At 48.1% G+C, this 26,245-nt stretch overlaps 1 protein-coding gene and 1 long non-coding RNA gene across 3 annotated transcripts in view; one reads left to right on the forward strand and one right to left on the reverse strand.

Annotated features, from left to right (window-relative positions):
* The first annotated feature begins 75 nt into the window (after window positions 1-75).
* Window positions 76-14,090, forward strand: LOC129696988 (uncharacterized). The gene is made up of 3 exons (XR_008723428.1): window positions 76-167; window positions 3,024-3,393; window positions 13,766-14,090. It is a non-coding gene; the product is annotated as an uncharacterized LOC129696988 (long non-coding RNA).
* Window positions 5,431-26,245, reverse strand: part of rbm34 (RNA binding motif protein 34) — a 24,977-nt gene continuing 4,162 nt past the window's right edge. The window contains exons 3-11 of one of the 2 annotated variants that reach the window (XM_055635145.1): window positions 17,857-17,987; window positions 14,313-14,529; window positions 12,890-12,949; window positions 11,558-11,601; window positions 9,228-9,311; window positions 8,440-8,503; window positions 8,315-8,357; window positions 6,662-6,780; window positions 5,431-6,223 (exon numbers count right to left, since the gene is read on the reverse strand). In XM_055635145.1, the coding sequence (XP_055491120.1) occupies window positions 5,954-6,223; window positions 6,662-6,780; window positions 8,315-8,357; window positions 8,440-8,503; window positions 9,228-9,311; window positions 11,558-11,601; window positions 12,890-12,949; window positions 14,313-14,529; window positions 17,857-17,987 (1,032 nt within the window). In that variant the 3' untranslated portion in view covers window positions 5,431-5,953. The remainder of the gene's footprint in view (window positions 6,224-6,661; window positions 6,781-8,314; window positions 8,358-8,439; window positions 8,504-9,227; window positions 9,312-11,557; window positions 11,602-12,889; window positions 12,950-14,312; window positions 14,530-17,856; window positions 17,988-26,245) is intronic. The other variant, XM_055635147.1, reaches the window with a different exon arrangement.

The following is a 26,245-nucleotide window of genomic DNA, read 5'->3' on the forward strand; positions in this document are numbered from 1 at the left end:
TCCACGCGCCCGCGCGCCTGAACAAGGACCCCGCGCGCGCGCGCGCGCACCCCCGCATGGGTGGCCGCTGCGCTGCCTGACGCCGCCACCAGCCAGCCCCGCCCCCGGGCAGTGGGGCCAGCGACGCGACCCGACCCGGCCCGACTCACGGCACTTACTCGGCCGCGGTAGGAGACAAAGATCCTATAGCCATCGCCTCTCCTACCAAAGATCTTATAGCTATAGGATCTTTGGTGGGGATAGCACTCCGTGCTTGCATGTCCCACCCATGACCAAGGATCATAGATCTTTGCCCATGACTTCCCTCCAGCGTGGCGCCCGGTTGTGAGAGCGCTGCCCAAGAGTTGGTCCTGGTCCTGGTCCTGCTTCTTACAGCGCTGGGGATCAGCATCCGACCCACTGCTCCTTGCTCAAGTTGCTGGACCCCCAGAGAGCAGCCCTTTTAAAGCGTGTCCCTTCCCTTTTAAAGCCCCTCTATTCTTAAATTATAGGAGCATAATCAGGCCATTCGGCCCATCGTCTACTCCCGTCAGTCAATCAGGGCTGATCTATATCTCCCTTTCAACCCCATTCTCCTGCCTTCTCCCTATAATCTCTGATATCCGTCCTAATCAAGAACCTATTTTAAACCCCCTAAAATTAATTTTAAATCGATCATGTTTTATTATTTAATGTTTTATGTGACATTCCTAATTGTCACTCATGTTTTCGACAGTAGGCCATTCGGACCTTCGAGCCAGCACCGCCATTCAATGTGATCATGGCTGATCATCCCCAATCAGTACCCCGTTCTTGCCTTCTCCCCATATCCCCTGACTCCGCTATCTTTAAGAGCCCTATCTAGCTCTCTCTTGAAAGTATCAAAAGAACCAGCCTCCACCGCCCTCTGAGGCAGAGAATTCCACAGACTCACAACTCTCTGAGAAAAAGTGTTTCCTCGTCACCGTTCTAAATGGCTTACCCCTTATTCTTAAACTGTGGCCCCTGGTTCTGGACTCCCCCAACATCGGGAACATGTTTCCTGCCTCTAGTGTGTCCAAACTCTTAACAATCTTATATGTTTCAATAAGATATCCTCTCATCCTTCTAAACTCCAGAGTGTACAAGCCCAGCCGCTCCATTCTCTCAGCATATGACAGTCCCGCCATCCCGGGAATTAACCTTGTAAACCTACGCTGCACTCCCTCAATAGCAAGAATGTCCTTCCTCAAAATAAGGTAACCAAAACTGCACACAATACTCCAGGTGCACTTGCGGCGGAGCACCAAGGCATATTCCTTGTATGTGAATACTTGGCCAATAAACTTATTCATTCATCCCACTCCCCGTCAAAGCCCCCTTGAATCATTTGCCTCTCGAGCTAATCTAAAGGGGTAACAAAGTAAAGAATAAAAAAGATGCTCAGCAGTCATGCCACATCTGTGGCAAGAAACATAGAAAAATAGATGCAGGAGGAGGCCATTCGGCCCTTCGAGCCAACACCGCCATTCATTGTGATCGTCCCCTATCAATAACCCGTGCCTGCCTTCTCCCCATATCCCTTGACTCCACAAGCCCCTAGAGCTCTATCTAACTCTCTCTTAAGAGAAGCAGAGTGAACAGTTTAATGTCACAATCCACACAACCTGCCAGCTCATCTTTGGGAAGGTAGCAGTAGAAGGGATGCCCTTAGGTTTATTATTGTCAAAAGATACCGAGTACAATGAAAATCTTTATTTTGTTTGATATCCAAAACAGATCAGATATACCATAGGTTACACAAAAAAGCTGGAGAAACTCCAGCGTGTGCAGCAGCCATCTATGGAGCGAAGGAAATAGGTAACGCCATCCCGGGCCGAAACCCTTCTTAGACTGATCGGGGGCGGGGGTGGGTGGGGACAAGAAAGGGAAAAGGAGGAGTAGCCAGAAGGCTAGGGGATGGGAGGAGACAGCAGGGGGGCTGAGGAAGGGGAGGAGACAGCAAGGACTAACTTAAATTGGGAGAATTCGATCCCCGTTCAAGCCCCCTTGGGTGCAGACTCCCCAAACTAAATAAAGAGGTAACAAAGTAAAGATTTCCGGTGCTGCTCGCTGTGGCCATGGAGGAGACCCAGGACAGAGAGGTCGGAGGAGGGAGTGGGAGGGGGAGTTGAAGTGCTGAGCCACCGGAGGTCAGCTTGGTGATGCGTCCCCGATCGGAGGTGTGTTCGGCGAAACCTTCTCCCAACCTCCTTTGGTCTCACCGATATATAGATCTCTATCTAGAGCTCTCTTAAGAGATGAGAGTGGAAGTGGTTTCGGCCCGAAACGTTGCCTATTTCCTTCGCTCCATAGATGCTGCTGCACCCGCTGAGTTTCTCCAGCTTTTTTGTGTAACCTTCGATTCTCCAGCATCTGCAGTTCCCTCTTAAACACTCAGATATACCATACATAGATACAATTAGTTCAAATGCAACTACAATAGATAGAGCAAAGGGATAATATAGAGTGCAGAATATAATTCTCGGCATTGTAGTTCATCGTTTTCAACGGGGGAAAAGGGGGAAGATGTTATCAAAGATTTAAGGCAGTGAAAAAAAAACAATTAAGGTAGAGATTGATGAATATTTGAAAGGTTGAGGGTTATGGAGAACTTGCACAGATGAGATGAAGCCAAATGGATTACCACAATATTGAATGGAGGGACCTACTCCTGGTATATTCTTGTGTCAGAGATTGTGAGACAGATTAACAGAACAAATATCAAGAACTTCCCCTTGTTGGCTGACCTAAGTTGGTACCCACACATCCAAGATAATAAATCCAACTGCGAATGCAGGAGACACTTACTCACCCAGCGTGACTGAAATTTAAATCGTATGCAAATTTCAAAGGCAAATGTAGATAAGCACGAGTGGAAATTATGTTGATAGGATAGGAATGGAGGAAGAATTGAAAGCTGACTAAATACTGGTATGGAACTGTGGGGCTGAATGTCCTTTTTGTGTTACACATTCAGTGGAATTACACTATTTTAAATCAATATTTGTCCATTCCCTCCACAGATGTTGACTGACCAGCTGATTTCCTCCCCTACTTTGATTGTTTTTCCTCTCAAGACTTCAGCAGCTGCAGTTTCTTGCACCTCTTTAGTGTTAGTCTATTTTTCATTGAAAATTAGACTATGGCCATCTATTTGTACCTGTCAGTATTTTATAAAACACTATAAAAGGTCACCCCTCAATCTACCTCACTCTAGGGATAACAATCCCAACAAATTCAATCTCTTCTTATGACTCAAGCCCTCCAGCCCAATCACATACTTCCTAGTGTGGTAACCGGACTGTGCACAATATTCCAGGTTTACTCAGAGTCAGTTTTTGTACAACTGTAACGTGATGTCCCAACTCTTGTACTCCATGCCGGTCGATGAAGGTAAGTGTACAATGTGCCTTTTCTTCACCGTCTTCCTGTGTCACCAGTTTTAGGGAACTATGTACTTGTACCCCCAACTCTTTCATCTTATTGATGGTAAAGGGCTGGACAGGCTACTGCTGCTACTTTGGTTCAAATTACTTTCTTATTAATCTTGACTGCAACAGTTAAAATGAATAAAAGACTTGAATGGTTAAGTGAATTCAATGTGTAAAGAATGTTCATTTCATCATCTCCCCATGTACTGATCCCTATACGGGTCCTCTGGCTCAGGATTCCTCTGCAAAACTTCCATGTCCATGAAATTTGGACAGGAATAACTAAAACACATGGATATTCGGAGTTTGAGGCCTGGACTGCCTGGTCCCGAAAGCACTTTACTTTACATCCGGCCAATGTTTCCCCCTCTACTCTCAAGCTCTGTGCTTTACAACTGGCACTGGTCTACACAGACATTTTCAACCAGTCCCTGCAAACCTGTACTGTCCCTGCCTGCTTCAAAGTCTCCACTATTGTCCCTGTACCCAATAAGGCAAGGATTACTGGTCGTAATGACTACCGGCCTGTCACACTGACCTCTGTAGTCATGAAGACCCTTGAAAGGCCTGTGCTGGCCACGCTGAAAAATATCACAAACCCCCTGCTGAACCCTCTGTAGTTTGCATATCGGGCTAATAGATCTGTGGGTGACGCAGTCAACCTGGGCCTGCACTTCATCCTCCAGCACCTAGACCACCAGGGGACCTATGCAAAGATTTTGTTTGTTGATTTTAGCTCTGCATTCAACACCATTGTGCCACAGCTACTACACTACAAACTTTCTGAGTTGACTGTGCCTGAACCCCTCTGTCGGTGGATCACCAGCTTCCTGACAGACAGGAAGCAACATGTGAGGCTGGGAAAGCACATCTCGGACCCACAGCATAAGAGCACAGCTAGGCTGCATACTCTCCCCTCTCCTCTACACCAATGACTGCACCTCCACCGACTCCTCTGTCAAGCTTCTCAAGTTTGCGGACGACACAACCCTGATTGGACTGATCCAGGATGGGGAGGAATATGCCTACAGACAGGATGTGTCACAGCTGGCGTCCTGGTGCCATCGCAACTACGTGGAGCTCAATGTTCTGAAGACAGTGGAATTGATTGTAGACTTTAGGAGAGCTCTCCCTCCACTCACCATCAACCGGTCACATCTGTGGAGTCTTTTAAGTTGCTGGGAACCATCATCTCCAAGGACCTTAAGTGGGGGGCCACCATCGACTCCACAGTCAAAAAGGCACAACAGAGGATGTACTTCCTGCGGCAGCTGAGTAAGCACAATCTGCCACAGGCAATGATGGTCCAATTCTATACGGCCATCGTAGAGTCTGTAATCACCTTCTCCATCATGGTCTGGTTTGGCTCAGCCGCCAAGCACGACATCCAGAGGCTGCAGCGAATCGTCCGATCAGCTGAGAAGGTTATTGGCTCCAACCTTCCCTCCATTGACAAACAACACTGCAAGGGCCAGGAAGCGAGCGGGTAAGATCATCTCTGACCCCTCTCACCCTGGCCACAAACTCTTTGAATCACTTCCCTCTGGAAGGCAACTCCGGAATGTCAAAGCTGCCACAGCCAGACATAAAAACAACTTTTTTCCACGAGTAGTAGCTATACTCAATAACCAAAAATCTGTAGTCTCCTTTTGCTTTGGCATTTTATTTAATTCACATGTTTAATCAATAATGTTTTATTTTTAATGTTTTATGTGTCATTCCTAACTGTCACTGTATGTTATGTTGTCACTTGCGGGCGGAGCACCTAGGCAAATTCCTTGTATGTGAATACTTAGCCAATAAACTTATTCATTCATTCATTCACATCCACAAAATATTTCTTGATGCTAGTTGTAATGGGGACAATATGGTTGTCCTGTGCAAAGAAAGCTCACAATTTTCTTTACGTCAGAAACACCACTTCGCCCATCAAACAATGCACAATCACAATCCACTGGTGAGAAAACAGTTCACACAAGAGCCTCCTGGAGATCCTCCATGTTGTCATTTATATCTATTTTATTTCATAAGAGTGCTGCACTGACCATTTGCTATCAATTGAACTGCATTAACATTTGCAGTTGAATATTCTTAGTCATACCCTTAGACAAACGTACCTCCAGATGAGGACTATGGTTGATTAAATGGGATGATGGTTAAACTGGGATGTGGTTTAATGGAGCATACAACGGCAGGATAACGTACAGTGTTTTAAAAATGTCTCAAAGAATTGAGTCGAGCAGACAACACCTTTGATGCAAGGTAATAAAATCAAACCACCCAAGGAAACTAAGGTCTGCTGGTCAATTTTTGATGACCCATCTAATAACCCTCATTAATTACTGAGTGTTAAACGGCAGCTGTCCATGTCTAAACACTTGCTTTTGGCAGAAGAGAAGCAGCTTGTTGAATGAGTGGGTCTTGTTCTTCAGTTTGGCTCTAGCCTGACCGAACGCTGATCAGTGTTACTGCAGTTGCCACTCAGGATGGATTTTGGCCGAGCTTGGACGTGCTGCAACCTCTCATTTCTTCTTTTTCGACTTGGTCTTCCTCTGGACTCGGTTGCTCTTCTTCCCTTGATTTTTCTTCTTGTTTTTTTTTCCCTCCACTGGCTTTGCCATCAGCCCTGTGAAATCCTTGGCTGCAGGTTTCATCCTCTTCCCCTTTTTTTCTTCCCCCGCTGCTGGGTCCTGGGAGACTCTCTCCTTCTTCACCGAGCGGTTGATTCGCACCTTGCGTCCTTTGAGCTCCGAGTTGTTGAGCTCAAGGGCCAGTGTCACGGAGTCCGTGTTCTGCCAAAACAGAAACCAAGCTTATTGTCGGGTCACGCAGCACAGAAACGGTCCCTTCAACCCCATTCACCCACGCCAACCAAGATGCCCATCTGTGCTAAAAAAATGATGACTTGCAATGTCACAGTTTTCAAACCCAATTAAATGAAAATCAGGATTTTATTTTGAAAACTGATTCAATATTGCTTTGTTTACTTAATTATCTAAAGTACATTTTTTATATACTTGCTCATAATTTTTTTTAAGATCCCACATTACTTTTGTTAAAGAGCAATTTGGGGGTGAGGTGGGGTTGAATGCTAATTAACATAAGAAAGGCAAGGTAAACTCACTAATTCCTTCACAGCATACATGCACTCGAATGAAGTCTCTGATTCTAAGCTTCGGAGAAAAAACTGATATACAACAGGTCCCCCCACCAAGTCTTTATCACCTTACCTGAAAAAGCACATATCCAAATCCCTTCCCCATTCCTGATTCTCGGTCTCTCACTATCCGTACCGACTCCACTTCTCCACATTCATAGAAGTGATCACGCACATCATTTTCCTGGATATCTGTGTCCAAGCAGATTATTGATTATTGATTTAGTCCTTTGGGATGACTTCTTAAAAGTAAACAATTTTGTAAATCTTAAAACAGATCAAAAAGCATGGAGGAGGAGTGGTTGCTTTGTGGACAACCATCTCGCATACCTACTGGCTACATCAGGAAAGAAGGCTATTCAACATAGAGTTGGAGCTGTATAGCACGTACAGGCTCTTTGGCCTAACTAGTGCATGTCAACCAAGTTGTCATTCTTTGCTAGTACCATTTACCTGCATTTGGCCCATATCTCACTAAACCCTTCCAATCCATGTATCTGTCCAAGTGTCTTTTGACATTACTATAGTATTATTTTCTCTAGCTTTCTCAGGTAACTTGTTCCTGAAAGGGGCCATCCTCCGAGTGAAAATGTTTTCCCTGAGGTCCCTATTAAATCTCTACCTCTCACCTGAAGCCTATGCTTTAAAAAACTCCACTCTGGGAAAAAGACCAAGTCTTCACTTTATCCATGATCTCAATCCATGACCCTCACGATCTTGCATACTTCAATAACTCAAGTTTGCAAGGCCAAGGACTATCCTAATGAACAATTCTGGACCCTTTCTAACTTAATGACATCCATCCTATAGCCGGGCAACCAGAAGCGTACACAGTGTTCCTTTTGGTCTCACCCACGTCTTGTATAACTGCATTATGATGCCCCGGCCTTTGTACTCATACATTTCTCAATGAAGGCAAGCATGCCAAACACCTTCTTTACCACCCAGTCCCACCTGACTTGAGTTCACCCTACTGCAAGTGTCCGTGTAGTGACTGCCGAACCCTGTGTCATCCCTGGTCCCACAACCCAAAACGTCACCTATACATGTTCTCCAGAGATGCTGTCGGACCTGCTCCAGCACTTTGTGTCATTTTAATCATCCATTCATACTAGTTCTATGTTATCTCACTTTCGTATCCACTCCCTGCACACAAGGGGCAATTTATCAAAGCCATTAACCTGCACTTCTTTGGGATGTGGGAGGAAGCTGGAGCACCCAGAAGAAACCTGCACGGTCACAGGGAGAACATACAAATTCCACACGGACAGCATCTGAGGTCAGGCCAAGCAGCATCTGTTGAAGGAAATTTACTGACAATGTTTTGGGTTGGGATCCTTCTTCAGATTGTTGCAGTAAAGGAGAGAAAACTGGTAGAGGGGTGAGGAGAAAGTGTGGCGCAAAAAACAGCAAGAGATAGATGGATACAGGTAAGGTGCAGTGGAGATAGTAACAAAGAAATGAATGGAAAAAAACCGATGCAAGGTAAGGAAAAAAGGAGTGAAATATAAAGCTCCAGGCAAGTCTGTAACCTGTTCTGGAAAGTGCCAAGGTGGTGGAAGGTGCTTTGTGTGACCATTGCCATAATCAAGTTCAGGTGTTATGGTAAGGATACAAATTTGAAAATCTATTCTGCATAAATAATAAATTCCTATTTGTTTTAAAAGAATGCTGCAGTTCAAAAGAACAGAGTGAAAATTCAGGAGAAAAGCACAGAGTGTCTTACCATACGGCAAGTTGCCCAGGAAGATAGATCGCCGGTGGTTATGCTGCAAGAAACAAGACACATGAGATACCAACCATGGCCAGGGAAAGCACAAATTGGTCGACTGCCGTTCATTCATGACTCACATCATTCCAGTTGCTTGCCAGGTCCACTCGAATATTAAATCCCGTTTGTATTTCACATCCATTCCTTTTAAAAAAAAAACAAGATTTGTTTAGTCTTTGTTTTTGCAAAATAATGGAAACAGATCCATTATATCTATAAACGGAGCATAAGAAATATCTTTACAACTGAATTGAAACACTAAATGCGGACTATAACTAAAAACATGGAATGCAGTTTATAAATGAATTACTAGAGTTAAATTATAGATTACCTAATAAACATTCCACACAGGTTATAAAGGAGGAGCAAAAGACAAAGTGCTGGAGGAACTCAGCGGGTTAGGCAGGATCTGTGCAGGCGTTCAGATGTTTTGGGTCGGGACCTGAAATATCGAATCAGTCTGAAGGAGTTTCTCCTGCATGTTGGGTTCTGCTTGAGTTTCCAGCATCTGCAGTCTCTTGTGTATCTATTATAAGACACAGCATAACAATTTTCCCGATGCCAATTAACCTACAAACCTGTACGTCTTTGAGATGTGGGAGGAAACCGGAGCACCCAGAGAAAAAATAACACGATCATAGGGAGAACGTGCAGACTCCGTAAAGACAGCACCCATAGTCAGGATCGAACACAGGTTTCTGGCGCGGCAACTCCACTGCTGCGCCATTGTGCTGCCTCCTCAAGGGAAGATGCAGCCCTCAATAAAATTTAGTGCACCGTACGAGTTTCTATTGACTGCAGTCATGTGAAACTGGTCAATAGCATCCAGAAGCAAGAGACAGAACAGAAGTTGGAATCGTACTCGTACCTTGCTAGTGCTTTGACTGCAGCATCACTCTGCCGAAACACAACGTAGGCATTCATGTTTTTTCGTTGAGGATGAACCTTCCTCCTGAAAAGGGGGTGGGGAGAAGGGATTAATTAGAGGAGGGTATGAGGGCAGTCATCACAGTGAGGATTCTGCTATCTTTTAAACCTCAGACTTGCATCAGCTGCAGGCAAATGAGGAAGACTATTTAAAAAATAAAGATAGACACAAAGTGCTGGGCTAACTCAGCCAGGCAGGATGCATCTCTGGAGAACATGGATAGGTGACATTTCAGGTTGGGACTCTTTCTCCAGAGATGCTGCATGATCCACTGAGTTACTCCACCATTTTGTGTCGACCTTTGGTATAAACCAGCATCTGCAGTTCCTTTTTATTACAGCTTATCTCCGAATCTGCAGATTTCCCAGTAGCTTCTCATCCTTTGAAAAGCATGATGACCAGGATCGGGTGCAATCCAATAGTCCTGATAAATGGCTGTTATCTGGAAACTGAATCATCCTACCACTACCTGAGAGCAGCCCTGAACTACTATCTATCCCGTCGGTGACCCTCGGACTATACCTATTCGGACTTTGCTGGCTTCACCTTGCACTAAACGTTATTCCCTTATCATGTATCTATACACTGGAAATGGCTCAATTGTAATTGTGCATTGGCTTTCCGCTGACTGGATAGCACGCAACTAAAGCTTTTCATTGTACCTTGGTACACGTGACAATAAACTAAACGGAATATTCCAGCTGTGGTGCAAACCTGAATCAGCATCACCTTCCTGCCTTGTACTCTGCCTCCATTTATGATGCTTGGGATCTTAAATACTTTACTAACAGCCTACTCAACAAGCACAATTACTTTCAGATATTTATGTGCATTTAACAGTTATAGCAGAAGAGTGCCATTTTGTTAAATTCATTTCTGCCCATTCAGTTACTTCACACCAGTGCTCCACATTTCCCCTGCCTCTTCCCTGCCCATTCTGACAGTCTTTGTTCGCACTTTATTAATATCCTCCTCACTGTTTGACACTGCTTAGAGTTTGGTGTCAATGTGCGAGTTTATTTTCCACACCCGGGTGGTGCAGAGACACAGTTACCAGAGCAGGTACACAAAAATGCTGGAGAAACTCAGCGGGTGCAGCAGCATCTATGGAGCGAAGGAAATAGGTAACGTTTCGGGCCGAAACCCTTCTTCAGACCCTGCTCAGTTACCAGAGCAGTTGCCACACAGCTCCTGTGACCTCTGTGGTTTCTTCCCACATCCCAAAGATAGTCACAGAGGTGTTACAGCACAGCACAGAACCTGTCACTTCAGTCCGTCATGCCCTTGCTGACCTTTTTGCCCATCTACACTAATTCCATTTACCAAAAAAGCCCTGGAAACATCATGTATGCCTCGCCAGTTTAACTGCCTGCTTAAATGCCTCTAAATATCTTCATTGTATCTAGCAGCGAGTTCTTTTTATATCCCCACCCTTTGCGAAAAAAACAAAAACAAAAAAAAACCTTGAGTCCCCTTTAAACCTCCTTCCTCCTACTTTAAACTTAGGGCCTCTTGCTTTTGATTCCCTTCCATGGGAAATTGATTCTGATCATCTACCCATTCCATCATTCTTGTAATTTTATGTACTATTATATCACCTCTTGGTGGAATGTGGGAGAATAGAATGGGATTAGTATGGGGTTGATATGAATGGATGATTGAAGACAGTGCGGACACAATGGACTGAGGGCCCTGCCTTTATTCTGTATGTCCCTACAACTATCACTTTATGTCATCAGATTCACCATCTTCTTTATCATCTGGGTATCTCCCTCTGTGAATGTACCTGGACCCGTGCACAGGAACATTTTAAGGTCTTCTATTATTCTGCTACACTGCATTTTTGCTCACCGCACCCCATGATACAATGTTCCTCAAGTGCCCTCCCATGTAAGAACACGTCAATTGCTTTCCACAAAACCAGAACAGTCAATCCCTTGTTCTGCATTGTGCCAAAGATGGATTTAATAGGAAACTGAGGGGTAACTTTTTCCACACAACGGGTGGTGGGTGTATGCTGCCAGAGGAGGTAGTTGAGGCATGTACTATCAGCAACGTTTAAGAAACATTTAGACAGGTTCATGGATAGGAAGGGTTTAGAGGGATATGGGCTACACGCAACCAGATGGGACTAGTGTAGATGGGACATGTTGGTTGGTGTGGGCAAGTTGCGCCGAAGGGCCTGTTTCCATGCTGTGTCACGGGACCTGTCTCTACCTACCAGGGAAGTCTGCATGTAAATGCACTGGTGGACAAGCAGAGTCACTTACTGGATGGTGGCCAATTTCCTGGAGATGGTGGGTTCCTCACGTGCCTTCAGCCAAGGGAATAAAAGGGGGGAAGAGGATTAGACAAAGCACCCCTACCTCTTTAAATAGGAGGAATAAAGCAGTAACAGACTAGGGGTGAACAAAGTATCATTGAATGCATGCTTTCAGCGCCACAGTCGGTATAGTTCAGTGCAGACCCACCCTATCAATCAGCAGCTTCAAGCAGCACTCACTCTTCAGTAACCTGCTTATACCCTCTCCGTAAGATCACAAGACATTGGAGCTAAATCAGGCCAGTTGTCCCATCAGATCTACGCCACCATTCGATCATGGCCGATTTACCTCCTTCCTTCTCAACCTCATTCTCATGCCCTTACTAATCAAGAACCTATCAATCTACCTACCCTTTAAAAATACACAATGATGGCCTCCACAGCTGTCTATTGCAATGAATTCCATAGATTCAGCACCTTCTGGCTAAAGAAATTCTTCCTCATCTCCTTTCTAAAGGTACATCCTTTTATTTTGAGGCTGTGCCCTCTGGTTCTGGACTCTCCAACTACTGGAAGCATCCTTTCCACATCCACACTATCTATAGAGTGCCTATTTAAAATTCCCCTCACCTGTATCAACCTATTACCTGCCATGCTTTGTCTAGCCCCTTCTCTGTTCCAGCTTCCCCCCCACACCCATCCCTCTACAATCCCCTCTACTATAAAAGGACTGGACAAGCTAGATGCAGGAAAAATGTTCCCAGTGTTGGGCAAGTCCAGAACCAGGGGCCACAGTCTTAGAATAAAGGGGAGGTTATTTGAGGTGAGAAAAACCGTTTTCACCCAGAGAGTTGTGAATTTATGGAATTCCCTGCCCCAGAGGGCAGTGGAGGCCAAGTCACTGGATGGATTTAAGAGAGAGTTAGATAGAGCTCTAGGGGCTAGTGCAGTCAAGGGATATGGGGAGAAGGCAGGCAAGGGTTATTGATAGGGGATCACAATCAATGGCGGTGTTGGCTCGAAGGGCCGAATGGCCTCCTCCTGCACCTATTTTCTATGTTTCTAATCAGTCAGCTCCCATCCCTCTTGCCTGGGTAGTAAGGTACGTTTATATTACAGGGGTGTGTATTTGTAAATGGAAGTGGATAGAATGCCTCCCCACTGCCCGGTTTATCTTCTGCACATCCAGGAAGGGATGTAAAGTGATCACTTCACGAGAGCCAGAGTAAACAAAGGTAATGTTGGATATTACCCTGCACCACAGGACACCAAGTGGTCACCAGCGTCAGTTTTAACCAGCTTCACTTCATTCCTAAAAAACAGAACTAAATGAACTTACCACTGAACGGAACCGCACAGATTCTATCGGCCCAAACTCCTTAAACAGCGCTGTGATCATCTGTTTAAAAAGATACAAACAATCACGAGTAGATTAGGATTTAGGTTTATTATTGTATTTATCGGAGGAATAAAGGAGGAGAAAAGCTATGTTTTACAGGCTATCCCATCATGTCAGATAATACTATGCATAGATATACTCAAATCAAACATGTGCAATAGGAAGAATGAAGGGAGATACAGACAGTGTGCAAAATATAGTTCTAAGTATTGTACCGCAACAGATCCAGAGACAAACCTCTACAATGGGTAGAGGACATTTGGACAGTACCCTGGCTTATGAAGGATCGTTCAAAACCTGGATAAGAGAGGGGAAGCAGCTATTACCGAGTCTGGTGGTGTGCGCTTTCAAGCATCTGTATCTTTTGCCCAACAGGAACGGGGAGAAAGAGAAATGACCGGTGTGGAACAGGTATTTCATTATATTGGCTGCTTTCCCAAGGTAGTGTGGCATGTCGATGGAGTTAGTGGAGGGGGAGTCCGGTGTGTGTGATGGAATGGGCTACTTCTACAACTGTCTGCAATGTCTTGCTGTCTTGGATAGAACTGTTCCCATCCCAAGCTGCGATGCAACTACTTTAGATGGTAATTGGGGACAAATTGAATTGACTCTTTCTCCTGAGGAAGCAGAGGCAATACTGTGCCTTTGTGGCTGTTGCTTCAATGTGTTGGTCCATGGCAGATTGTTGGTAATATTTATACCAGGTGATCATTGTTTTCAGATACTGAGAATACTTTGTATTATTTCACTCCAATTGGGTAGGAAATGTTAAATGGAAGCGATGAATATTCATTTAGTTTTGCTTCAATCTTCCAGGTATGTGCAAGAAAGGACTTATCTTTACATTACGCTGTCCGTTCCGTGAGCTATTTCAAAAACAAGGTGCTGCAGAAACTCAGTGGTCCAGCAGCATCGAGGAGGAAACTGGAGAGAGGATGTTTCTTTTGGGTTGGGCCTTGGATAATGGAGAATGTAGTAGACAGGACTGTAGAGTGATGGACTACTTACATCCACTGAAATAGCCACAATATAATCAGAAAATCACTTTTAACGGGGTTGTTGAGGGAAACATAAAAGCTAGATAAAAATGACAAATTAACAGATGGGATTTTGAAATAAAAACAGAAACTGTTGTGTTGTACTATTTGTTCTGTGTTCTATCTCCTTTTCAAGGCTCAGATTCCGAGAAAGCTTCTGCGAAGCATCTTGGAATATTTAATCTATTTCAATGCAAGATGTTGCATTGTCAGCATTGTTTAAATCTGTGGCAATAAATCACTGATTACCTATGGTCTATTAAGCACTCCACTTCTTGACTAGTACATTGAACAGCAGGCGGGTCACTGAAGAAGCCACCTCTCACCTCTTTACTGTATTCAAAGGGCAGGTTCCCCACAAACAGAGTCCTCTCGCTCTTTAGCTTCTCCAACTCGGTGCTGACCAGGCGTTTCCTGCGACGTTTCACCTTCCGTGTCTCCAGTGCTGCCAACGATCCATCTTCTGTCGGCTGCTTCTTTCGCCTCTGCTTCGTGCCGCCGACCCCTTCGCCGTCCTCATCTGCTGCGCTCAAGGCTCTCTCCCTGCGAGGGGCACGAGGGCAGTCAGCCACAGGCAGGCCAGGACCGTGCAGAGGAACATGGAGAGAGCTCAGTCACTGCTCCCACCCATCGTTACATAGACCGTATCCAGTATGCACCGATCACAAGGCAAGTAACCGAACTGGAGAGGGGGCCAAATGCATAAAGGGAGTTGTTTTGGGACGACTTTGGATATCCACAAACATTCGTACTCTAATAGGTCCTTAAGCTCAGTCACAAGCTCCCTCATACCTCTTAGCCTACAGCTACTAACAATTCCCTCCACCCAGAAAAATTGTAGACATTTACTACACAAGCAAAAGCCATTCAGCCTGTCACATCCATGCTAGCCAATGATGAAGTTATTTTGATGACCTGTGTCCCAAATTCCAGTGCCTGTGAATATTTTCATTCATCTTTCAAGTGTTTATCTAGCTTCCCCTCAGATACCTTATTTTAGTCAGATGGTGGTGAATCTGTGGATTTCATTATCATAGACGGCAAGTCATTGGGTATTTTTAAAACAGAGATTGAGATATTCTCGATCATTATGGAGAGAAGGCAGGAGAATGGAGTTTAGTGGGAAAGATAGAACAGCCATGAATGGCCGAGTAGACTCAATGGGATGAATGGCCTAATCCTGCTCCAATAACCTACAACCACCCTTCAGTCAGACTTCCAGATCCTTATTATTTTTGGGTGCAAACATTTTCCTCAACTATCTTCCAATCCTTCCAAATCTGTACCCTGTATCCACCTCTCTGCCAAGGGAAGTGAGTTCTCATCATTTACCTTGTCCAAGCCTCTTGATTAATTTACCTTTGGTCTCCTTTCCTTCTAAGTAAACCACCGTAACCTCTGCAGTCTCTCTTTACAACAGTATATCTCCAGCCATGGCAATATGCTTGTGTATTTCCTGCACCATCTCCAACACCATCAACATTGTTCAACAGCATTGTGACCAGAACTGGCCAAGGGCCCCCGACCCAAAAATGTCACCCGTCATGTCCTCCAGAGATGCTGCCTGACCTGCTGAGTTACTCCAGCAATTTGTGTCTTTTTAGTGTTTATTACACCTCCTTTCTCATACCTTTGTCAATTAAAGCAGGTTCCACCTCACCAGCGGCATTGCTAATAGAAACATAGAAAATAGGTGCAGGAGTAGGCGATTCAGCCCTTCGAGCCTGCACCGCCATTCAATATGATCATGGCTGATCATCCAACTCAGTATCCTGTATCTGCTTTCTCTCCATACCCCCTGATCTCTTTAGCCAGAAGGGCCACATCTAACTCCCTCTTAAATATAGCCAATGAACTACATTTTGTGGCAGAGAATTCCAGAGATTCACTACTCTCTGTGTAAAAAATGTTTTTCTCATCTCAGTCCTAAAAGATTTCCCCTTTATCCTTAGACTGTGACCCCTTGTTCTGGACTTCCCCAACATCAGGAACAATCTTTCTGCATCTAGCCTGTCCAATCCCTTAAGAATTTTGTAAGTTTCTATAAGATCCCCCCTCAATCTTCTGTACTAACGAGTACAAGCCAGTCTTTCTTCATATGAAAGTCCGGACATCCCAGTAATCAGTCTGGTGAACCTACATCCCAGGAATCAGTCTGGTGAATCTACCACCACTCACAAGACAAGTCCACAGATATCTTCCCAAAGCCTGGAAATTCTTCCTCGTCATCAACCAAGTACTATCTCCGTACACGTGACAATAGTAAAACATTATTATTACCACTCTGTACTTGAATTCCCATGTTGGCAACTTCTGTCATCAATATGCAGGTTTCTCCTCAATTCCCAGTTCATTTACTGGAGCCTCCGCATTTGTGCAGCTACTGGTTCTGGTCTCAGCAGCTTGGAAATAGTGTTAATAAAAACAGCAAGCGAAGGAAACATTGGCTAGGTGGGATCATTGACGATCATTGCCAGTGTTCCTCTTTCTCTGGATGCTGCCAGAGCTGTTGAGTGTTGCCAGCATTCACTGCTTTTAAATGTTCAATTATTGTGGATTCTCACCCCATCCCCACCCTTCCAGAACAAGGGGTCATAGTTTAAGGATAAGGGGGAAATCTTTTAGGACCGAGATGAGGAAAACTTTTTTCACACAGAGAGTGGTGAATCTCTGGAATTCTCTGCCGCAGAAGGTAGTTGAGGCTAGTTCATTGGCTATATTTAAGAGGGAGTTAGATGTGGCCCTTGTGGCTAAACAGATCAGGGGGTATGGAGAGAAGGCAGGTACAGGATACTGAGTTGGATGATCAGTCATGATCATATTGAATGGCGGTGCAGGCTCAAAGGGCCGAATGGCCTACTCCTGCACCTATTTTCTAGAGGGTGGCGGATTTCCGCTTCCTGGGAATCCATATTGAGGAGGACCTGACGTGGAGCGTGAACACCACTGCGCTGCTGAAAAAGGTCCAGCAGAGACTGCACTTCCTGAGGGTGCTCAGGAAGAATAACATCACTCAGAGACTGCTGCTGTCCTTTTATCGGTGCTCCATTGAGAGCATACTAACATACTGTGTATGCGTGTGGTACACCAGCTGCACAGCGGCTCAGAGGAAAGCGCTCCAGAGGGCCATTGACAATGCCCAGAGGATTGTCGGCTGCCCTCTCCTTACCTTGGAGGACTTACACAGTTCCCGCTGCACCAAAAAATCCCAGAATATCATAAAGGACATTTCCCACCCCGGACACTCCCTGTTTGAACTGTTGCCGTCAGGCAGACGGTACAGATCTACAAGGACAAGGACAAATAGACTAAAAAACAGTTTTTACCCCACTGCTATAAAAGCACTAAATGTAGCCGCCAAGGAACGCAGGGGCGATACAGACTAAGGGACTGTGGAATCGACAGAAGGATGGAGGGTTGGGTGTGTATGCGTGCTTTGTCCGTGATATTTATTTAGTTGTTTATCTTTAATATTTTACCTTGTATGTATCGTTAGCTTTTAGAAATGTTTGAATGCTGCACTGACTGGCTGACATTTTAAATTTCGTTGTACATGGTTCATGTTACAATGACAATAAAGAAACTATTCTACTATTCTATGTTTCTCTATCCTATCCGACCGTATATAATGATATTGGGCCATCCTTAAATATTTTCTTTCTACAAAAAAACAGCCACTGCCTGTATAACGTTTCCTGAGAGTTATAAGTTTGTGGTTTATAGTATTGACCTTGTGCAGCCTTTATTTACAGATTTTCCAGTGCCTCTCTCATCATTCCATGACACAGTGCCAGAACAATACAGGGTGCTCCAGGCTGCTTTGTGAAGTTAACTGGACCCAGCGATCTCCTACTGTCAGTGAATGCTCACCGTTGGGCCAAAATCTGCTCAGCCTCTGTGGGCACCTTCCGTCGGACGGTCTTCTTCCCCAACTTTTGTTGCTTGGCCTCTTTTCCAACAGCAGGCTCATCCTCTGGAATCTTTCTTTTCTTACCACTGACCTGGAATGGAGAACACAATCCCAACTCACTGCATCATAGAAGCAAATAGATTCATTTTTCTTAGTGTCGAAAGGATAAGCATGAAAATACTAGGGCTTCTTAAGTGCCTCCATGACCTCAGGATATTCCATCATGCTTTTCTGCCAATAAAGTGGAGTCATTGTTGTCACAGAGAGCAGCAGATCATTTACACACAGCAAGACCCCAAAATTAGCAGCGAGATACTAACCTTGGTGATAGCAATCACAGAATGAATATAGGCCTGTATGCATGCTCTTCTTCAAGATGCACAACGAGCACGGTGGCGCAGTGGTAGGGTTGCTATCTTACAGCGCCAGAGACCCGGGTTAGATCCTTACTGCAGGTGCTGTCTGTACGGAGTCTGTACGTTCTCCCCCATCACCTGCATAGGTTTTCTCTGGGAGATCCCATTTCCTCCCACACTCCAAAGACGTACAGGTTTGCAGGCCAATTGGGTTGGTATAATTGTAAATCGTCCCTTGTACATGTAGGATAGTGTATGTGTGTGGGGGTTGCTGGTCGGCATGGACTCAGTGGGCCGAAGGGCCTGTTTCAACACTATAGGGAGGTTTCACGGCAGTCGGGTCACGACACATGACCCGTACTGTTGCTACGCTACTCCAAATGGATTACACGCGATGTACTGCGGGTAGACACTTACCATTGTTTCCAGCGTAGCGGGTCCGTTAAAACCCGCCGAAATTGTCAATTTTTGTGCTGTAAATAATTATAGATATCGGGATAAGCGTGTGAGACATTTAGCCTACTTCAGAATTCCAAAAGTGAGGAGAAATTACGGTAGATAGAAGCGAGAGCTGAAGGGACAACAACAGCCAGAGTGCTTGGCGAATATTGGCCGTTTGCTCACTGCATTTCATCAACTAAGGCATTATTTGTGTTTTTTTCTTGATTTCTTTGGCATCTAAAAAGTTTCAGAAGTGATAAACCTGGCTGTAAAATTTTTAAATCGCCCATGGTTCTCAAGTGTGTTTTTAACATACAAAATGAAAACGCATCTGAAGAAAAATTTACATTCAGATTTATCACTTCTGAGACTTTTTAGATACCAAAGGAATCGAGAAAAAACACAAATAATGCCTTATTTTTGATGAAAAGCAATGAGCAAAGGCGATATTTCCCAATATTTTCAATTACGATATCTGCACAACCAATGTTTACCAAGCACTTTAGCTGCTGTTGTCCCTTCAGCTCTCGCTTCTCTACCTTCATTTCGCTTCACGTTTGGAATTCTAAACTTGGGTATATGTCTCTCACACTTACCCCGACTTCCACTATTTTTTACAACGCAAAAATTCAACATTTTGGCGGTTTTTAACAGGTAGGAAAGTACGCGTGTCAAGCCCTATGACCCAGTGACCTTATGTGCAACCCCCCTATATCTCTAAACAAAACTATAGTAGATGGGCTTAAATTTAGCATTTCATTTGAAATGTGGGGTGGTGGTGGGGTGGGGAGGAGGGTGCCAACAGTTACCAAACTCTCCTCCTCGGCCAGAATGTGCCAGCTGTTTTCCATGCATGTGTCCGAAAAGAGCTGCGACTTACTTGACCTTAATCAGACCTCAACGGCCCCCCCCCCCCCCCCCCCCCCCCCCCCCCCCCCCCCCCCCCCCCCCCCCCCCCCCCCCCCCCCCCCCCCCCCCCCCCCCCCCCCCCCCCCCCCCCCCCCCCCCCCCCCCCCCCCCCCCCCCCCCCCCCCCCCCCCCCCCCCCCCCCCCCCCCCCCCCCCCCCCCCCCCCCCCCCCCCCCCCCCCCCCCCCCCCCCCCCCCCCCCCCCCCCCCCCCCCCCCCCCCCCCCCCCCCCCCCCCCCCCCCCCCCCCCCCCCCCCCCCCCCCCCCCCCCCCAGAGCCTGGACGACTTTACTTGACCTCAAAAGCCCACCTCTACCATGCTCTGCTCTTCTTGGTCCTTCTTACCTCACATCCCCCCCCCCCCCCCCCCCCCCCCCCCCCCCCCCCCCCCCCCCCCCCCCCCCCCCCCCCCCCCCCCCCCCCCCCCCCCCCCCCCCCACCACTTTTGGCCCATCTCCTGCGATCTGCCATCCTACCTTCTTACCGCAACACCAGGGCTTTTTTGGCCCCTTTCCCCCCCCCCCCCCCCCCCCCCCCATAGTCCACGTCAATCTCAGTCACCTGCTTATTTTGTAATACTCAGTCTTTTTCCATCGGCCATAATATCCCTTGATTCCCACCACCTCCTACCGCGAGGCAATTTTAAAGCAGCTCCTTCACATAATAAACCTTTAATGCAACTGATCAGATTCATTTTAATTGTCATTGTCTGTACCTACATAGACAACAAATGCATTTACATCTCCTGGAAGATCTACATAGCAAACGTTTGCATAAATCCCCCCCCCCCCCCCCCCCCAATATAAGGGGCCGGGGGGTGGGGGTGTTGGCAGTCCCCGAGGTACGTTGTTGAGTAGAGTGACAGCCGCCGGAAAGAAGCTGTTCCTCGACCTGCTGGTTCGGCAACGGAGAGACCTGTAGCGCCTCCCGGATGGTAGGAGGGTAAACAGTCCATGGTTGGGGTGAGAGCAGTCCTTGGCGATGCTGAGCGCCCTCCGCAGACAACGCTTGCTTTGGACAGACTCAATGGAGGGGAGCGAGGAACCGGTGATGCGTTGGGCAATTTTCACCACCCTCTGCAATGCCTTCCGTTCGTATTAACAGAGCATTTGGCCATACATACTGTTAACCAACGTTGGTACGGATGCTCTCGGGGTGCAGCGGTAGAAGTTTCACCAGATCTGCGGAGATGGGGGTGTGCGTGCCGCCTCTGACTTCCTGAATCTCCACTGAGCTCCTTGTCCTTCTTGGAGTAAAGGGCCCGGTTGTTGTCAGCGCCCCATGCTGCTAAGTGCGTGGACCTCCTCCCTGTACCGCAGCTCATCGTTGTTGCTGATGAGGCCCATGTCACCGTTGTACATCTGGTTTTTTGAAGGTGTTAGTATACAGGTTCCAGGTGGTGGCGTCCTAGGTGAGATGGAGTATAAATGGGCTCATCAACAGCCCCTGGGAACGCCGGTGTTCAGGGTGAGGGTTAGAGGTGTGCTTTGTCTAACCTCACAGACTGGGGTCTGTGTTAGAAAGTCCAGTATCCGTTTGCAGAGGGAGGGTCGATGCCAGGGTTACCGAGTTTGGTGATCATTTTTGGATGGTATATAATGGTGTTGAATTCTGAGCTGTAATCGATGAACAGCAGTCTTACGTAGTGTCCGTCTGTTTTGTCGAGGTGGGAGATAGCGTAGTGAATTGCCGTTGAGATGGCATCCTCCGTACTCCTGTTCTTGCGGTAGGCAAACTGATAGGGATCCAGTGTGGGGGGTAGGCAGCTTTTGAGGTGTGCCAGGACCAGCCTCTCGAAGCACTTGGTGATGATGGGGGTAAATGCAACTGGGCGGAAGTCGTTGAGGCTTGCCGCAGTGGAGTGTTTTGGCACTGGCACGATGGAGGTGGTTTTAAGGCAAGTGGGTACAAGCTGCTTTGGCAAGTGACGGGTGAGATGTCAGTCCACCGGTCGGTCAGCTCTGCGCAGCCAGGGCCATGATCCGCGCCCGGGGATGCCGTGGTCCAAGCTTGAGCACTAACAACGGGATTAAACTACAACAGGTTTCGTTCAGTTTGTAGAATACGCCGAAACAGGCCATTCCGGCCCACCATCGTCAGCGCTGTCAGCCATCCCTGCCACTACCCTATCCTACCCACACTAGGGACAATTTCCAATTTTTACCAACCAATTGACTAAAAACTGACGTCCTTTGGGTGTGGAGTAAATCCGGAAGCTCCCGGAGACAAACCCGCACGTCACAGGATAATGTACCAAAACTCCGCACGAGGCAGCACCTGTGGTCATGATCGGACCCGGTTCACCTGCCCATCATGCTGCCCACTGTCTGAACTAACTTCCATCCTACATGCTTTTTGGTCCCATTTATTCTGTGCGTTCTAAATTCTCACTTTGAGCCGTAATTTTTGGAACTCACTCTCAGCGCCCTTCTCGGATCATTATCCAAGGCTTGGCCATGGTATTATATGTATAAGTATTAGGGGATTGCAAGCGAGTTTGCACAGAAGCGCCAGATTCTGGACTGTGATTACAGAGCTGAACCAGGCACCTCATAACCTTTTATCACGAGTGATTCCAGACGCTTCAGAATTTTATTGAATAACGATTGCTCGCATCAGCGAGATGCCTTGCCCTAGCCGTCTGCTTACAGGACAGATCTGTCTTCCACTGCCCCTGTGTAGCTTCCCTGTTGCTCTTTTTCTGATAGTGCACAGCAAGAGGAATCAAACAAATCAAGAGTGTTTTTAATGTCATATGTACTGGCAAAGAACAATTAAATTCTTACTTGCAATACACATAGATATATATAAATACAAAATGAAAGAAAATTTTATTTTTCTCCCCTCCCAGCCTTCTCTCTGATGTCTCCAATGGTCCCTTCTTAACTTGCTCTATCATCCTTCTCCCCACAGCTCTTCAAATTGTCCATTTCAGCACTTTGCCATTCCTCATTGAAAATTAATTTCCACCAATTCACTCAACATTTCAGATGTTAAAACAGTGTTTCAACCTCTCACTACAGCTGCGGTCACCCTCGCAGATATGTTTATCTCCTCCAAGCACCCTTCCCCATAATCGCCACATCTGCCAGTACTCCCTTCTTCCTCCTGCCTCTGTTTACTTTCCATGCTCTGGCCCTCCTGTACCAGGACCCACTCCACCATCTTTAATAAAATGAGAAAACTAATACCACAAGGTAGTATCTGTGTGGAAGAGTTAACTCTAAGTCTTTCCAGTTTTCATATACTTTGTAGAAACTGGGAAAGTGGACAAAGCAAGTTAGTGGTCATATGTGGGAGGGTTTGAGAGTAAGGGGGAAAGGTGGAAATGTTCGAGTAAAAAGACAAAGAGAATGTCGCATAGAACACACAGTGCCCTGGAGTACTCAGTGGGTTGGGCAGCATACTGTAGGACCAGGATGAGCGATGTTTCGGTGGGACCCTCCCTCCCCCCCCCCCCCCCCCCCCCCCCCCCCCCCCCCCCCCCCCCCCCCCCCCTTCAAAGTCACTCATTCTTTTCTCCAAGATGCTGCCTCACGGGTTACCTCCAGAACTCTGTGCTATCTGCGATATTTAGTGCATCTACAGTTCCTTTCTATTCAAGAGAATTTCACAGATAGGTGAGGCAATATCTTTTCCAGTCCCTCGTCCAGTCCCCCTCCCTCCCACAACCCGCCTGCCAGACCACTGAACACCATTCATCCACCCACCCGTCCAATCTGAGCCTCCCTCCTCTCATCCCCTCTCCAAACTTCCCCGCCGCCGCTCCTCGCCAATCTCTCCCACTATCCGTCTCTCCAATCCCCCACCACCTTTCCTCACTCCTCCACCCATTTCCCTCATTCCTCCACCGTCCCCCCATCCCCTCACTCCTTATCCTCTTCCCTCCCCTTCCTTCCCACCCCCTCCCACTCTCCCCCTCCACCCCCTTCCCCAAAGCCTCCCCCCTCCACCCCCTTCCCCCTCTCTCCTTCCCCTTCCCACTCTCTCCTCTCCCCTTCCACTCTCTCCCTCTCCCCCTTCCCCACTCTCGCCCCTCCACCCTTCCCCACTCTCTCCCCTTCCCACTCTCTCTCTCCATCCCCCTTCCCCCCTCTCTCTCGTCCCACCCCCCTCCCCCCCTTCTCTCTCTCCACCCCCTTTCCCCACTCTCCTCCCCTCCAATAGCAAACGATTTGAAATAAAATAATATAAAAAGTGTCCCCCCCCCCCCCCCGGGGGGGGTGGGATTTAGCCAAGCAAGTCCACCGCGAGGACGTTGTTTTGATTTTAACCCTCCACCCCTTCCCCACTCTCGGGAAATCCCCCTTGTTCCCGGGAGCCTTGCGGTTCCGCCACCGTAGGAGACCCTGTAGCCGCTCCCCGATGGTAGGATGTAAAACAGTCCATGGTTTTGGGTGGAGAGCATCCTTGGCGATGCTTGAAAGCGCCCTTTTCTCCATAAACAGCGGTTGCTTTTTGGACAGACCTCAATGTAGGGGAAAATCGAGGAACCGGTGATCACCTCCCCCCCATCCCCCCCCCCCAGTTTTTTGGTAAAGGATGCTGCTCGATGGTGCAGCCTGAAGTTCAACAGGAATCCTGAAGGAACCAAGATAGGACCTTCTTCAGTCTCCCCCCTCAGGAAGAAGAGAACGCTGAAGAAGCCTTCGTGTCCACCCCCACCCCCCCCCCCCCCCCAAGAGAGGTCATCCGAGAAGATGTTGACTCCCCAGGCACCTGAAACAGCTCCCCCCCCCCCCCCCCCCCCCCCCCCACCCCCCCCCCCCCCCCCCCCCCCCCCCCCCCCCCCCCCCCCCCCCCCCCCGCCCCCCCCCCCCCCCCCCCCCCCCCCCCCCCCCCCCCCCCCCCCCCCCCCCCCCCCCCCCCCCCCCCCCCCCCCCCCCCCCCCCCCCCCCCCCCCCCCCCCCCCCCCCCCCCCCCCCCACCCCCCCCCCCCCCCCCCCCCCCCCCCCCCCCCCTCCGTCCCCCCCCCCCCCCCCCCCCCCCCCCCCCCCCCCACCGCCCCTCTTGGACTTCCCTGAAAAGTCCCTACCAATGAGCCCTTTTTTCCTTGGGTCGTCTTGGCCGTTAAGGGCCATGTTGTTGTCAGCGCACCACTGCTAAGTGCTGGACACACCCTCCCTGGTACCCCCCCCCCCCCCCCCCCCCCCCCCCCCCCCCCCCCCCCCCCCCCCCCCCCCCCCCCCCCCCCCCCCCCCCCCCCCCCCCCCCCCCCCCCCCAGCTCATCGTTTGTTTGCTGACCCCCCCCCCCCATGACCCCCCCCCCCCCCCCCCCCCCCCCCCCCCCCCCCCCCCCCACCCCCCCACCGTTTTGTATCCATTCCCTGCATACTTTTGATTGTGTTGTTAGTACCATGTACAGGTGTTGTTGGCACCCCCCCCCCCCATGGTGAAGAAGGGAGTCCCCCCCCCCCCCCCTTCAGCACACAGCCCCTTTTTGAACGCCGGGGGTTTTCACCCCCCCCCCACCCCCCCCCCCCCCCCCCCCCCCCCCCCCCCCCCCCTTGTCCCCCTACCCTCACAGACTGGGGTCTTGTTTTGGTTTGAAAGATCCAGTATCTTTTCAGAGGGAGGGGTTCCCCCGATGCCCAGGTTTACCCACACCACCCCCCCCCCCCCAGTTCGTTTTTTTTTTGATGGTATTAATGGGTGTTGAAATGCCCTGAGCTGTAATCCCGATGAAAAACAGCCATTCTTCCTTATGTCCTCTTGTTGTCGAGGTGGGAGAGGGCCGGATTGAGTGGGCCGTTTTGAGGAGTGGCATCCTCCGTTCTCCTGTTTCCCCCCCCCCACTGTGGCCAAAACCCATAGGAAAATTCCAGTTTGTTGGGGGGTAGGCAGCCCCCCCCAAGGTTTTGCCGAGGACCGCCTCTCGAAGCACTTAGTGATTGATGGGGTTAGTGGTGCAACTGGCGGAGATCGTTTGAAAGGCTTGCCGCAGTGGAGGGTGTTTGGCCACTGGCACGATAGGTGGCTGCTTTTAAAGCAAGTTGGGGGACAACTGCTTTGGGCAAGTGGACAGGTTTGAATTGTCCCCCAGGTCCCGAGACGTCTTCAGCTGCGCCAGCCACAGCCCCTGAAGCACTCACCCCAGGATTGCCGGGGGCTTGGCACTAACCAAACCAGGGCTTAAACTAAAATCAGGTTTTTCCGTTCATTTTTAGAAGAATACAGCACCGGAAAACGGCCCCAGTGTCGTGGCCCACAACCGCTTATCAACTGGCGCATCCCCTTGCACACTAACCTATCCCACACCGCTAGGGACAATTTCCCAATTTACAGCCACTTTATACCTAAAAAAACCTGGAACCGTCTTGGAGTGGTTGGGAGGAAAAAACCGGAGCTCCCGGAGACAAACCCAACCCACGTCCAATCTTCTTCTTCCTCCTCACCCCTTCTTACCAGCCACCACCGTCTTTCACCCCAACTCCCATTTCTTACAGCACAAAGGGCTTTGGGCCCATATTTAATCGTTTTGCCAGTACTCAGAATAGTCACATCAATCTCATTCACCTGCTTATTTTGTAATAACTCAGTCTTTTTCATGGGCCTATTAAATATCCCTTGATTCTCCAACCAACCTCCTACAGCAGAGGCAATTTACAGCAGCTCCTTCACATAATAACTCATGTAATTGGAAT

The sequence above is a fragment of the Leucoraja erinacea genome, chromosome 5 (genome assembly GCF_028641065.1).
Source record: "Leucoraja erinacea ecotype New England chromosome 5, Leri_hhj_1, whole genome shotgun sequence".
In the NCBI taxonomy this organism is placed as follows: domain Eukaryota; kingdom Metazoa; phylum Chordata; class Chondrichthyes; order Rajiformes; family Rajidae; genus Leucoraja; species Leucoraja erinaceus.